Raw genomic sequence first — 13,831 nt, 5'->3', positions numbered from 1 at the left:
GTGTCAGATTAACCTAACCATTATTAAAAAGATATACGGGAGCACTGTAACATAAAAAGAATAGATCGTCTAAATAAAGTCCAAAAAATAAAATAAAATGTAGTGAAGTCAAACAAGGAGAGTTGTGTCAATAGTTGTATGTCACTTGAACATACCGGCATCACGAGTGATTTTACTGCGCACCACTTCAGCGCATACTCGCGGTCACGTGTGTTTTAGATCGTCAGGCGGTTGGTTAAACATGCCCATGCGCTGTACTCATTGTTCCGTAGCATTTTAGCCAGCACACCAGTGATTGCGGGAAGACAGACCGTGGGGGGGTATTCATTCACGGGCTTCTCGAAATTTCATCTCCCCGTCCCCTTTCCGAAAATCGTATTTTCCGATAGTACGGCGTTGTTTGTGTTGTAGTCGTTTGAAACGGCACAAAAGTGATCCGAGAGGGGTTTTCGTCTGCGTTTTTTATCGGCGGTCTTATCTGTGAGCGGCAGGCACCCGGACGCACGCTGATGGCGGTCACTATCGAGGATCTGTATCGTAACTACGGGCTCCTTGCTGATGCCAGTAAGGACAACATCAGCCAGGTAAATAAAGGCATATGCGTTCATTTTTAAACACTGGTTAAGCGAGAGTTGTGTTGCTGTACCTTTGTATCATATTTAACTTCCACTGTTGTGAACTTTGTTGACATAACATTGTTGTGTGCGTGCTATGCTAGGCTAACTGTAGCTAGTGAACGTAACATTAGCATAGTGACCGCGGTAATATTAATGGCCTCGCCATAGTGACCCTAACGATAGGCGGTACTAGCTCGAGGTTCATCATTTTTAAGTCAACCAGACGCTCATATTTAATTTTGTTTTATCAGCGAACCCATTTTCATTCATTTTGAAATCCTGCAGCTCGATTTAGCCTTGGCTGTTGACTCTAATCCACTGCAATACTTCTCTTTCAATGATTTTTTTTCTTGAAGTTGATTATAAATATGAGCATGTTATCTAGGTCTTAGGAAAAGTTGCTTAATTCATCTCAAAGCTGAGTTTAATTTAGCGAAACAAAAAGCACATTATTGAAGTTTACGGAGTAAGTTATTGAACTGGCAGGTTTAATCCAGGTTTGTTAAATTTATGTACTTCCATAATAAAAGGGGCCTCTTCTATTTGTAGGTGACATGAGTTTGAAACCACACAGTCCTCGTGCGTATCAGAAACTCGTAGGCTTGTATTCAACTATTATTTGACAATTATTGATCGCACTTACGTTGGATTCAAGAGACAAAAACTGTTTTTAAAACAGTGCCACTGAGCCTGAGATTTCCGTAGTAGCAAATGATTGCCCACAAAGCAATTTCATTGGAGGTTGTTATTTTACCATGTTTTTCAAACTTAACAACCACAGCTTGTAATGGGGGTTTTCTGTTATTGATTCCCAGACTCCCAGTTGAGCCTGAATAACTTTGACACCACCAGCATTGCCTTTTCAGATTTGAAAGATTCTCCCACCCACAACTTAACATATTTTTAGGATTTGCGTGAATCCAAATGTTATGCTAGACTCATGTCTTGACCGTGTTTACCAATGTATTGGCCAATATTTTACAGCACAAAGATGCCTACCAGGTCATCTTAAATGGCGTGAAGGGTGGCCCGAAGGAGAAGCGCCTGGCAGCGCAGTTCATCCCGAAGTTCTTCAGCAGCTTCCCAGAAATGGCCGATGCAGCAATTAATGCTCAGCTTGATCTTTGTGAAGATGAGGATGTGTCGGTGAGTATTAAAGAACAGAGTGTTCTATCTAATAGACGCAATGGTAGTTGGAGTTTGTCTTGATCTTTAAATTCACTATGTTAAAAAATAGCTTGTGTGTTGGTCCTTGGTTGATGTGGACCTTCTTCCAGTGACTGTATGGATTTACAATAGTCATTTTTATCCCATCATAACAACCCACTCATGTGAATGTGTACCTGTCTTCGCCCAGATTCGGCGGCAGGCCATCAAAGAGCTCCCACGTTTTGCAACTGGTGAGAACATCCTCAGAGTTGCAGATATTCTCACCCAGCTCCTTCAAACAGGTATTGGATGCCTCAAAATACACACTTGGGGGATGTAATTATTCTATTAGGCTATTTTTATTTGTTTTTCCAAAATACTTAACAGACTGGTATGGTATTGATACATTCATATTGTTTACTTAAGTCATGGCATAGGTCAGTGTCATGATTTGGGTGTTGTGAAAATCTGATTTACCTGTCATTCTAAACAGCACATTGGTCTCTGATTTTGTAAAAAGTTGTATTCTCAAGAATGACAACTGAAGAGTCTGTTAATTTTTGTACTTTCAGATGACACAGCTGAGTTCAACCAAGTGAATGCAGCACTTGTTTCTATCTTCAAGATCGATGCCAGGGGTGAGTATTTGTTTTGCTCCATTGTAGAGCCAAATGATGCCTTTGTGTGCTTGACACAGGACACTGCGACATGTTCTTAATCTCCCTGTGTAGGATACGTATGAGTGAGATTTCATTCTGCTTGCTGAAAATGACCCATGTTGTCTCATTACAGGCTGTTTCAACTATATGTCCACAGGAAATTCTGTGTGAACTGCCCTGAAGTAGTGTGTTTAATTAAAAAAAATAAGTGCCCCTTATATTGAGGAGTTGGACCAGAACATGATGTTATACTGGATTTCAGCCTACTAAATTGGATGTACAGAATATACTTTTTTGTAAACACAAGACATCAATTGGTCAGCTTGCTGTGTTTTTCATGATCATTGCAACCCTCATTCAAATGGGGGTTGTCATCCAATTTGTAATCCTTGAATTGCATTGACACATTGTTTAGGTACTCTTGGAGGCCTCTTCTCTCAGATCCTGCAAGGTGAGGACATTGTGAGGGAAAGGGCCATCAAGTTTCTGTCAGGCAAACTGAAGACCCTTCCAGAGGACGTCATGACAAAGGAGGTGGAGGACTACGTCTTTGCAGAGACCAAGAAGGTTCGAACATTGTGTAGAATTTATTGTCTTTAATCAAAGATGCGTGCTCTTTACTGCTCATTTGACTGGAATCAGGATATGTGAAGACTTCTGCTGGCCAAAACCAATTGTTTTAGCTATGGTAATTTAGCTGATTTCTACATGTAGATATAGGCTAACACGTATACTTTCTGTTCTAAACCTGCGTTTGTTTTCTTAAGAAATTATGCATTACTTGGCTGATACTTCAGATTTAGTTCAAACATAGTACATAGTTGGACTGTGTAAAAACCGTATTCATTGTTTTTAAGCGTATCATTCTCTTACCGGCTGCCTCCTCAGGTGCTGGAGGATGTGACAGGAGAGGAGTTTGTGCTGTTGATGCGTTTAGTTTCTGGCCTGCGGGTGCTACAGACCGTGAATGGGCGACAGCAGCTGGTGGAGCTGGTGGTAGAGCAGGCTTTCCTGGAGCAGGCCCTCAACCCAGCAGACCCAGACACTGTTGACCGCCTGCTGCAGTGCACACGCCAGGCCTTGCCCCTGTTCTCTGTGAGTACAACCAATGCACCTCTGCATCAACCAAGTTCACTGATCAGCAATGTTTTAAGATATAACAGAAACCCCTGTTGTGCTGGACTAGAAGTTATATTTTAGTTTACGTTTGCATCCCTTTTAAAAAATGTTTTTATTTGTATAGATGGAGTGCAAAATTATTAAAATAATAAGAACTGAACATTCATAAGCACTTCAGCAGCCAAACTAGTGAATGCTTCATGAGCAGGAATTTCAGTAAAGTTCTCTCACCATGAAAGGCTAAAGGTGCATGTTTGAATTTGATGTGAAAATATTCCATTTACTATTACATGAGATAAAGAAAAGCAGAAAATCATCATATTTGAAAGGCTGGAACCAAAAAGTGTTTTGCATATTTGCATGAACTACAACAACATAAATGTTTAATAGGATATCAAATCAACTAATGGACAAATCTTTGCACACTGTGCTTTTTGCTTGCCTACAGGCCTATCTTATGATGTGTAATCATTGTTTACTGTAATTAAAAAGTGTGAATTAATCATATTTTCTCTCCCATCTTGTAGAAAAATGTCCATTCCACACGTTTTGTAACCTACTTCTGTGAACACGTCCTGCCCAACCTCAGCACCCTGACAAGTCCTGTGGCTGAGCTGGACATTCAGTTGGAGGTGAGCTCTACTTTCACCGTCTAACGAGAAATAAGGACTTTCTTGACTTTCTCTTGGATTGGCGTCATTGTTTTGTCCAGCAGGGCTATTTCAACCATATTGTTGCTGTGACTTGAGAATTTCTTGACCAGCATACGTGGTTGGTTTTATTTAGTACTGTTGTGAGACATTTGAAGTTTGACTTGTGAAGGCTCTTGGTCCTTGAGCAGGTTTGTAATACCACATTTTTTGATATCTTTATCAATGATAGTCAGTCACTGTTATCATAACCTTGGGGTTGCAACTTTTGTATGATGTCCAGTTCTAAGTAAATCTACAGTTTGAAAAAAGAATAAACATTAGACTACAGAATGGGGGAACAACACTTCCAGAACCAGTGACTCCTCCAACTTTGCAACCCTGTAGCCCAGTAAAAAAAACAACAACAACCAGTATTTTCATCAGACAAATGACGAGCTGGATTTATTCAGTCTGAATCAGCACTTGAGAGGCCCGATGAATATGGCCACTGGTGTGAGGTCGATATTCCTAATGTCTGACATTTGGTGAGCGGTTGTAGTAGTAAACAAAGTCAGCGTGGCAGCCACCTGTCAGAGGTGTCAGCCAACTGCATGTTGTTAATGGGTCATTAGTCTGCCCCACGCAACACTGTTTCTCATTAGCAATGCACATTACACTGTGTGAGGGGCTCTGCTAAAGCTGTGTGTGTGTGTGTGTGTGTGTGTGTGTGTGTGTGTGTGTGTGTGTGTGTGTGTGTGTGTGTGTGTGTGTGTGTGTATGTGTGTATGTGTATGTGTAGGTGCTGAAGCTGCTGGCTGAGATGAGTCCGTTCTGTGGAGACATGGACAAGCTGGAGCCCAACCTCAACATGCTGTTTACCAAGCTGCTGGTGAGAACGGATTGTCCTGTTGTTGTTGTTGTTGTTGTTGTTGGACATGGAGGAATACAAATGCGCTTAATAATCAAAATATACATTGGCAGTTTTTCAACTGGCTCCATTTTCAGATATTGGGCTTCTTTTAGTCTTTCTTTGCCTCACAGTCATATTGTTGGACACATACATGCTATATGCTGGTCCTCTAAGTCAGCTTTTTACCCTGGACCCCAGCCAGCTGAGGATTCATTTTCTACCTTAGAATACGTAATCGGATTGTCCCAGTTGTTCTGGGTATTTTGAACCAACAACCTTACATTTTAATGTTATTTATATCTTAATCTCATTGTTGTAGGTGAGTGTGTTTGCCCTATTAGTGTTCTTGATGTATGTCTTGATGAAGTTTAATATGAAAGGCAGGTTTGCTGGCTGGTGTAGCGAAGAAAAAATTGATGGTGTAGACTCAATGTTTAAGATAAATACTAGGCTAAAGGTTAAAACTCTCTTCTGGGTATTCTTTTGTTCCATAAACTTTCAATTTCCCAGCTTTTTGACACTTAAGTAGGGGAAACAAAAAGGTTTGAGCGATGGTTTTTTATACTTCTATAGGAGTTCATGCCGCTGCCACCAGAAGAAGTGGAGAATGGGGAGAACTCTGCAAATGAGGAACCCAAACTGCAGTTCAGCTACGTGGAGTGTCTCCTCTTCAGCTTCCACCAGCTGGGCAAGAAGCTGCCTGACTTCCTCATTGACAAAGTGGACGCTGAGCAGCTAAAAGACTTTAAGATCAGGTGAGAGAATGGTGCATGAATATGTCTCTTGGAGTGCAGGTAGTTGAATTTAATGATGAAACTGAAGTGTCATTTTGAACATGTTGGGTGTGTTTGATGGTTTTGCTTAATCTACAGAAAAATTCTCTTTGGTCATTTTATCCCAAATCGCCTTTCCAATGGAACTGATTGTGCATTGTCTTACAGGTTACAGTATTTTGCCAGGGGCCTGCAGGTTTACATCAGACAACTGCGAGTAGCACTGCAAGGCAAGACGGGAGATGCTCTTAAGACAGAAGAGGTAACAAATACTGTCTACTTAAGTTTGCATAATATAAGTAGGACCATCATGCATAAGCATAGTAAGTTGCTTTGTGTTCCTTTCTGCTGTCAAATATCTCAAATATACTAACTTGTCTTTTGTCTGTCATCAGAACAAGATCAAAGTGGTTGCTCTCAAGATCACAAACAACATCAACGTCCTCATCAAGGTAGGGGCTTTGTCATTGACACTGAGTGACCAGAAAATGAAGAACACCTGTATGAAGTATTACAATCCATCACAACAAACCTGTATTAAATATAACCCCAGCGTTCAAACTTTAAAAAAAAGTATAGTTGGCATGCTGTGTAAAATGTAAATAAAAGTAGGATACAATTATTTGTAAATGAACTGTGTTTTATGAAGTGTTCCTCGACCATGTAATCATATCCCTTATACAATCATGTGTTGAACCCTTGCTTGTTAATGCCTGAGCCTTTCGAGGATGCCCCTTTCATACCCAATCATTAAACTATCACCTGCTACCGATGAACCAGTTCACCTGTGAAATGTTCCAAACTTTGTTTATGGAGTATTCACGTGTTTCCCAAACTTCACAGCACACATCTTTACATTTATAGTTTATATCCAGACTCCTGCTCAAATTGTGTACAGAATTGTTTTTGTGATGGGCTGCAATATATCCCCCTCATCATTTATTCTTGTTCAAAAGAAGCCTGACAATAAAAATTCTGTTACACAGAAGTAACTGAGCACCATTCTTTTACCGTGTAAACGACAATAAAGACTGTGACATTTTACAAGGAAAGTATTTATGACAAGAATGGTTGTATTACGATGTACACAGTCGTTTTGGGGATCAGGATCATAAAATGTAAACTTTGCGTTGTAATAGAAACATTTTTAGAAATGTTTTACTTCAATCTTTATTTTCATTCCAGGATCTCTTCCACAATCCCCCGTCATTCAAGAGCACAGTAACTCTGTCCTGGAAACCTGTCCAGAAGACAGAGGCAGTAGCGTAAGTCTGCTCCCACTTCTTGTCACCAGTGTTGACTGTCGTTAGAGGTGATAGAAACCCCTTTCATCATCTTTCCTCATCTTCATCTTCTTTCTTTATGTTTTTAGGCCCAAGCGCCCTTCAGGTGAGGAGATGGGCTCCAGTGGAAGCACAAAAAAACAGATCTCTCCTCAATCCCGGAGGGACGCACGGCAAATCTATAATCCCCCCAGCGGCAAGTACAGCGCCACCATTGGCAATTTTAACTATGGTGAGGAGCACTCGGTGGCATTTTCTTTTTCTGGCCATTTTTATAAACACTGTTGTGAGGCATGTATACCTATAATTTATTTCATACCGTGCTGTTGATTCCTAATCACACGTGTGTTCAACGACTTTAATTTGGCACAAAATTTGATGGAAACCTTCATTTTCTGTGGAAGTAAAGACATTTGAGACATTTCTGGACACTTAGAACCCTCATCCTTAGAGGACAGCAGCTATAGTCAGCTTTGATTCAAAATACACCTGCAGCATAATCCACGTCTCCATTGTTAATCTGTATAATGATATTATTGATAACATTATGTCTTTACCTATAAATGTATCGCTGCAAGGTGCGCTTCAGAGCCATAAGATGATGGTGGTGATGATTGTGTGACAAGAAAATTGTGTATTTAAAGGAACAGTTAACCCAAACATTTTAATTCAGTCATGGAAAGTCAGGTGAAGTGTTGTAGTCCACTAAGCATTTCTGGAGTTTCCCAGCAAAACTGTTAGAAACTGAATTAGATGGGGACTTGTTTTAAAATGATAAACGAAAAAATGGCAGAAAATGGCTCCATACAGGTAAACCAGCATAATCCAAGTCTCAGGAAGCCCTGATATACCAAATTGATTTGAAATGAATTTACAACCTCCACGCTTCTAGCTCAGTAGCTACAGTGAAGATTTTGGCGGTGTCACCAAAATCTTTTCAAATCCATTTTGGATCTCTGGGCTTGAGATAACGTTGGGCAAGCTGTGTGGAGCCATTTAATATTGTCTCTCTGTTTTCTTTTTTTTTTTCTTTTTACATTTTTACACAAGTTCCCATCTAGTTGTGTATATAGAATATTACTACTCTGTTTTTTCTGTGAATCTTGCTAAATGTTTTGTCGATGTTGAAACTAAATGCATCATATGATGCCAGTCAAACACATTTGATTAAATTTAAACTTGTGTTTTGAATTCCAACATTTTTGTTGTGTATGTGATGTATGCATTGGTGTTTTGTATTATTAAAACTATTGACAGCAATACAAAAAACAGTGGTAATGATATGAAGGGTTATAATGTACTGTTTTGTTTTTTTCTGCTATAGAGCAGCGTGGTGGATTCAGGGGCGGCCGAGGACGAGGCTTTGGTGCCAGAGGCGGCAGGAGCCGAGGTCGAATCTATTAAAGACACACACAGTACATATTGCTCATTGAACTGCATCGCATCAAGATCTCAAGATCTTCTCTGCACCAAGATGGACTATTTGTCACCTACTCTTCCTTTTCTTTTTTTTTTTTTACTTGTCTCGGCACCTTTTTCACTTTCCCAACTGACACATCACGATTTGTTTTGTTTTTTGGAGGGGTCCGGGGTTTGGTTTCTTGTCTTCAGAGTATCACTCAAGGGACTCAGACTTTTTAACATTTACTCCCAGTGTTCCTCTTGGCCAAGCGGTAGTTCTAGTAAATCTATATGGATTTTTTTTTTTCTTTGATTAAAAAAATACTGTTCTGTGTGTTTTTGTGGAACAAAAGACTGCCAAGTTGTAACTGATAAATATTTTTTTTGTTGGATTGTTGTAGGAAAAGATAAAGATCCTCTTGTTTTGCGATATGTTGATGAATGCATTACTTTCTACCTTTTATTTAATCTTGGTTTCTTTTTTATTAGAGCTTAAGTTGGATTGGCTGACTATGCTACTTTGTATGAATCAATGATGTTGTTTCATTGGATTTTTATCATAAACTTGTATGGAAGTATGATCTTTTGCCTCTTGTTTGTGTACAACATTGCACTAGTTACGCTACAAACTACTGCTTCACATCCCTTATTTTGCTCAGTGCAAAGCTTCTATTGCATCTTTAAAACCTTTTCCAATCGTACCTTCTCCCAATCTGTGCTCTCATGTTCCATTCATCCCTCACCCACTCATTCATCCCATTTATCCTCTCCATCCTCCTCTCCTTCCTTGTCCCTCATCTTTCTATTCGTGTTCACCTATATCTGTACCAAAACAGAGAGAACCGGGGGTAATTTTAGCCCGCGATCTGGCGTCTACATTTAGAAATACACACACACTCACAAACGTGCCTCCTCAGCCGTCTACACATCTGCATCAACACTGCGCCCCCTCCCATCAGTCCAGTATGTGTGTTGAGGTGCTGGGGGTGGGTGTGATGGCTTTGAAGTAGAAAAGAGTAGAATCCGGCTCTCAATAATTGAAGGGACTATAAATAGTCTTTGCCATGTTTAGAACACACATTTTATTTTACACCCAGCTCTGCACATTCAGTCATGCGCACACGTTCTCCCACACAGGCACACACAAACCCCTTTAATGTTAAAATACTAGTGAGGACCTTCCATCCACAACCCTGACTCCAGTGAACTTAAAGTGTTAGTTAGTATATCTGAAGCCCGGTCATTGTTTAAAGGTAGTTTAGTATTATTCAGGGTCTAAGTCCTTGACTTAAAAAACAAAAATCTGTCTGGTGTACATGATATTTTTGTTGTGAAAGGTGTTAAATCAAATGTGTTGTATTCCTTTTTACCCAATCTGAATTTTAGTCCTACCATTGAATCTGAGTTTGATCTAAACATCTACCTTTACCTGCCAAATATTTTAAAATGACGTGAAATTTTAACCTTGAGCCCCAACGAAACGATAAACTTGGTCAAAATCCTTCTTAAAAACAACTGGCCATTGAGCTCAGGGTCTGCATTTATTTTAATGTTAGCTGTCTACTGGTTTAACCTGAAGCGGTTTCCTCAGTGCAAATTTTAAAATGTAGTTTTGGTTTTAAGTATTATTCTGGGTGGAAATCTGTAAATAAAAAATGTAAAAAAAAACCTGTCTGATGCACATAATCATTTGATGTGAAAGATGTAAAAATGTGTTCCCTCTACTTATACCTGACTAAATCCTTATATGAACCTAGTCCACAATTGGTTGGAATGAATTTAAATAATTTTAACCTGGAGTCTGAACTAAATCTGTTCTACTTGTAAAAGTCTTGTTCTTGTGCTTTATCCAGTAATGAAAAACAAGGAACAAATCCACGTGCCCTCAAAAAGGTCCAAAACTGGCTCTCATAAAGATAGAAGACACAAACACACAGCGTTCTCAGTGGGTGCTACAGGTCTGCATGTGAAGACACGTGTGTGCTGGTGTGTGTAGGTGGATGCTCTGGAGGAGGAGGGGCGCTCAAACTTTTCTGAATCGACTGTGGCAGCGTTTTTGCAGCGAAGCAACCATGAATAGATTTAACTCAAATCCCTTAAAATCAAATAATATAAGAAGTTGCTAAATAGCTCAAATGCAGCATGGGGTATTTCTCTTTGTTTGGGTAATCAGTGTGTTATCATATAATATAAAACTGGTTTCCACTGTCTCTTGTCAGGGACGTGCATGAAAACAAACCACTCACGCAAACTTCTTTAACATGCAGGATGTTTGTCAGTATCCAGCTCAAAACATGTTCTTAAAGGATTCACTTCAATGCATAAAAAGGATTTTTATGGATTGACAATTTAAACAGCGTAAACATGTCTCAGAATATAAAAATGTGGCATTTGCACAAAAAAAAAAAACAAAAAAAAAAAAACAACAACAACTGACTCCTCACATACATCGATAAGAATTGGAGGTTTTTGTGCAGAATGTTGGACTTTTTATTGCAGAACATGGAGGATAAAAGAAGCGTGTCCATCCTGTCTCTCCTCTAGAGGGCGATCCAGACCAGGGTTTTCCTCGCAAAGCAACCAGAATCTATTTTTATCCACACCGAACGAGTCACTTAAAGCTTTCATGATGTCTTTTTGTCTCTTTGTATTTCTGCTCGGGTTAAGGCACATGGAGGAACACTGTGATCTGGGCGAGCAATGCAGAGAAGAGACACATTTAGTGATTAACAGACCTGGTGTTTATGTCGATTACTGGTCAAGTAGGATATAGAATCAGGCCTGAAATGAACTCACAAGGGCGTCACAAACTGAGCAGTAGTTGGTTGTTTTGGATGCAACATTTGGGTGTTTAACAATAATACTAATGTGCTGTTGTGGTGCAATGAGCTGAAACTTTCTCACAGTGCACAATTCTCGTCCACCATTTAGTTTCAATTCGTTTTTCCTCCCCTTAATCCTCTCAAGAGATGCGGGCTGATGCATATTTTTTTCGCATGGATACTGTACATCTTTTGGCACAGGCATCGTGGTGCGTTTAAGGTCTACGTCTAAGTTCCCACTGCCTGACAGTAGGGGGCGGTGTGCAACCAACATGAACCCTCTCCTCATTGATCGTGACCAGGTATTTCCCAAACCAGCCCGGCAGTCAGTCAGTCAGCCAGCCAGCCAGCCAAGCGTTTGTGTGTGTGTGTGTGTGTGTGTGCGCGCGCGCAAACACGCGAACGCACGCACACACACAAACCGCGGAGCTGAAAATAATCAAGTAGTGGAGGAGGAGTGGGCGGCAGCAGCGGGAGAGGAAGCGAAGACGACCCTCAGAGAGAGAAAGAGAGAAGGAAGGAGCGACCATACGAGTCCATGTGAGAGTAGAAGTGAAGGTAAATCAATAGTCCTGAAGCACTTGGTGGAACTCAACGGGTTTCCTCACTTTATTACCAACCTTTGGGAGGGAGAGGAGGGCTGGTGTTGATAAAATGAGGCCTTCATACTGTACCCCCAACAGACCTGAAGTTAAATCTACACTTTGCATGAGCAGGTGACTGTTTCCTGGGATTTAAAAAAAAACTGTAGTTAATAGTCTGAAGTTACAGTTTTCTTTTGTTGCAGTATAGTAGCGTTTATGTTTCAGAATATTAGCACAAAGTTATGTCAGGTCATGGCCACGCTGCTCTGTATGTGGACGGTGCATTCACGTGTCAGCCAACAAAGTGTGGTGTTGCATTCACCGCTCCTGTTTTGTGGGAAATCCGAGACTGGCGTTCTGAAACCAGTAATGTGGCTTTTGCAAACATTCCCATTTGATTGAGATGAGATGTGGTGATACACTGGCGCCAAATATATATATGTGAGTACAGTTTTAGACAGTTTGACGTACTTCATAAATCTTTGTGGCGGAAACTTCTCTAAACTTAATTCACACAGATTAGAAAATGATTTAGTGAGGTATATTTGTATCCTTCCTTTAAACATTTTAACTCCAGAGCTGTTCTGCTTTCTGTTACCTCAGACTTTAGCCAGTTTAGGGCACTAACCCTAACTCTATCAAACATGGGTTTAAATAAAGAGCGGCTGTTGTTACTCAGGCCGATAGTCTCTCACCCACGTGCCCAGGACAAGATGATCTCTGAAGGCCCCAAAAGCTGATATATTTTAAGAGTTTGAGGATCATTTTAGGCTCAACAGCCATCAGGAGCGATCAGGGGTTCAGTTTCTTCTTCAAGTACACTTTAACATATAGCTGGCCACAGCTCCCCTTATTAGAATTACAAACTAAGTCTGATCCAAACTCCGCTTGTGATCAAAAGGAAGTCTGAGTGTGCTTAAACAGCTTGGATGAGAAACAAGGGGTGCTTTTGAAAAGTATTTTGATTAGTATCTGAGACAGAACACCTGGAAGTATCTAAATTAACTGCCAGAATTCAGCCTTTAATTCATGTTTTCTTTAATTTAGCTCCAGTATGTGCAAAAGTAAAGAATACTATCGTCCCTCTGGCTATTTTTGTTATTATATGGTGCAAACGTTTTGCATCAATGAATATTTTGTCCAGTGAAAACTTTGTCCTTATCCCTGTAGCACCACAGCTGTCTTTTCCAGGCTTTTCACTTGATTCTTGATGTTTTCCATCAATGTCCAGGAGAAATAGTTTGGAGAGTGAAGAGGATCACACCCTGAAACACAGAGCGCCGAGTTTAAATGGGAACTGTCCTTGGTGCTAAAAACACACTGGACTTGTGAATGACATGGGTGTGCCCAGAATGCACGCAGGCAGAAAAACTAAAACGTAAATGACTTTCATAAGTCTGAAAGCAGCATCTGACTGAAGCATAGTCTAGCTACTTACTCATTTAATGATTATTACACGTCTTTCATCAAACAGGTGTAGAGCTGCAACAATTAGTCCATTAATCAATTGTTGTCTATTAAAAGAAAATTAGTGGGAAGCTATTTTGATAATTGATTTATCATTTAGTTTTCTTTTGCTTTTTTCACTTCTTTTTATTGAGAAATTAACATTTTAAGATCCCAGAGTGCATCTGAGACAAAAAAGTTAAACAAATGATACAACAATAATACTGTAAGTCAATAAAATACAAGTTATCAAACTAAAAGAAAGAAAAGAAAGCAGAGTTACTTACCAAGTTTCTGACAGATTTTGTGTCATCACTCTATGTTTCACACTCATGAATTATCAGGGAGGGATTTTAGTTTATTTAGAAAATACATAAAAGGAATCCAGGTGGAGTTAAAGGAATCAGTGGATCCTCCATGTGTGTATTTGATCTCT

General features: G+C 39.9%; 1 protein-coding gene across 2 annotated transcripts; it reads left to right on the top strand.

The window, feature by feature from the left end:
- Positions 1-255: 255 nt before the first annotated feature.
- api5 (apoptosis inhibitor 5) lies at positions 256-9,124 on the top strand. Of its 2 annotated transcripts, none has more exons than XM_030425607.1 (14): positions 256-584; positions 1,602-1,763; positions 1,975-2,068; positions 2,339-2,404; positions 2,841-2,992; positions 3,314-3,520; positions 4,072-4,176; positions 4,976-5,065; positions 5,660-5,841; positions 6,028-6,121; positions 6,255-6,311; positions 7,045-7,124; positions 7,232-7,338; positions 8,467-9,124. In XM_030425607.1, the coding sequence occupies exons 1-14, from the start codon at positions 510-512 to the stop codon at positions 8,544-8,546; spliced, it is 1,551 nt and encodes a 516-aa protein (XP_030281467.1). In that variant the 5' UTR covers positions 256-509; the 3' UTR covers positions 8,547-9,124. The 2 variants fall into 2 exon arrangements, with proteins under 2 accessions (XP_030281467.1, XP_030281466.1); XM_030425606.1 differs by having other exon boundaries at positions 7,232-7,374.
- Positions 9,125-13,831: the final 4,707 nt, after the last annotated feature.

Source organism: Sparus aurata, chromosome 8 (assembly GCF_900880675.1).
Source record: "Sparus aurata chromosome 8, fSpaAur1.1, whole genome shotgun sequence".
NCBI lineage: Eukaryota > Metazoa > Chordata > Actinopteri > Spariformes > Sparidae > Sparus > Sparus aurata.
The sequence above is the reverse complement of the archived record's forward strand: the minus strand, read 5'-3'. Positions and strand labels throughout refer to the sequence as shown.

Excerpts from the sequence above, each read along its gene's own strand:
- api5 (XM_030425606.1), top strand. The coding sequence starts at position 510 with ATGGCGGTCACTATCGAGGATCTGTATCGTAACTACGGGCTCCTTGCT. Across the intron at positions 2,993-3,313 it reads TCTTTGCAGAGACCAAGAAG|GTGCTGGAGGATGTGACAGG; the intron begins GTTCGAACATTG and ends CTGCCTCCTCAG. Across the intron at positions 4,177-4,975 it reads AGCTGGACATTCAGTTGGAG|GTGCTGAAGCTGCTGGCTGA; the intron begins GTGAGCTCTACT and ends GTGTATGTGTAG.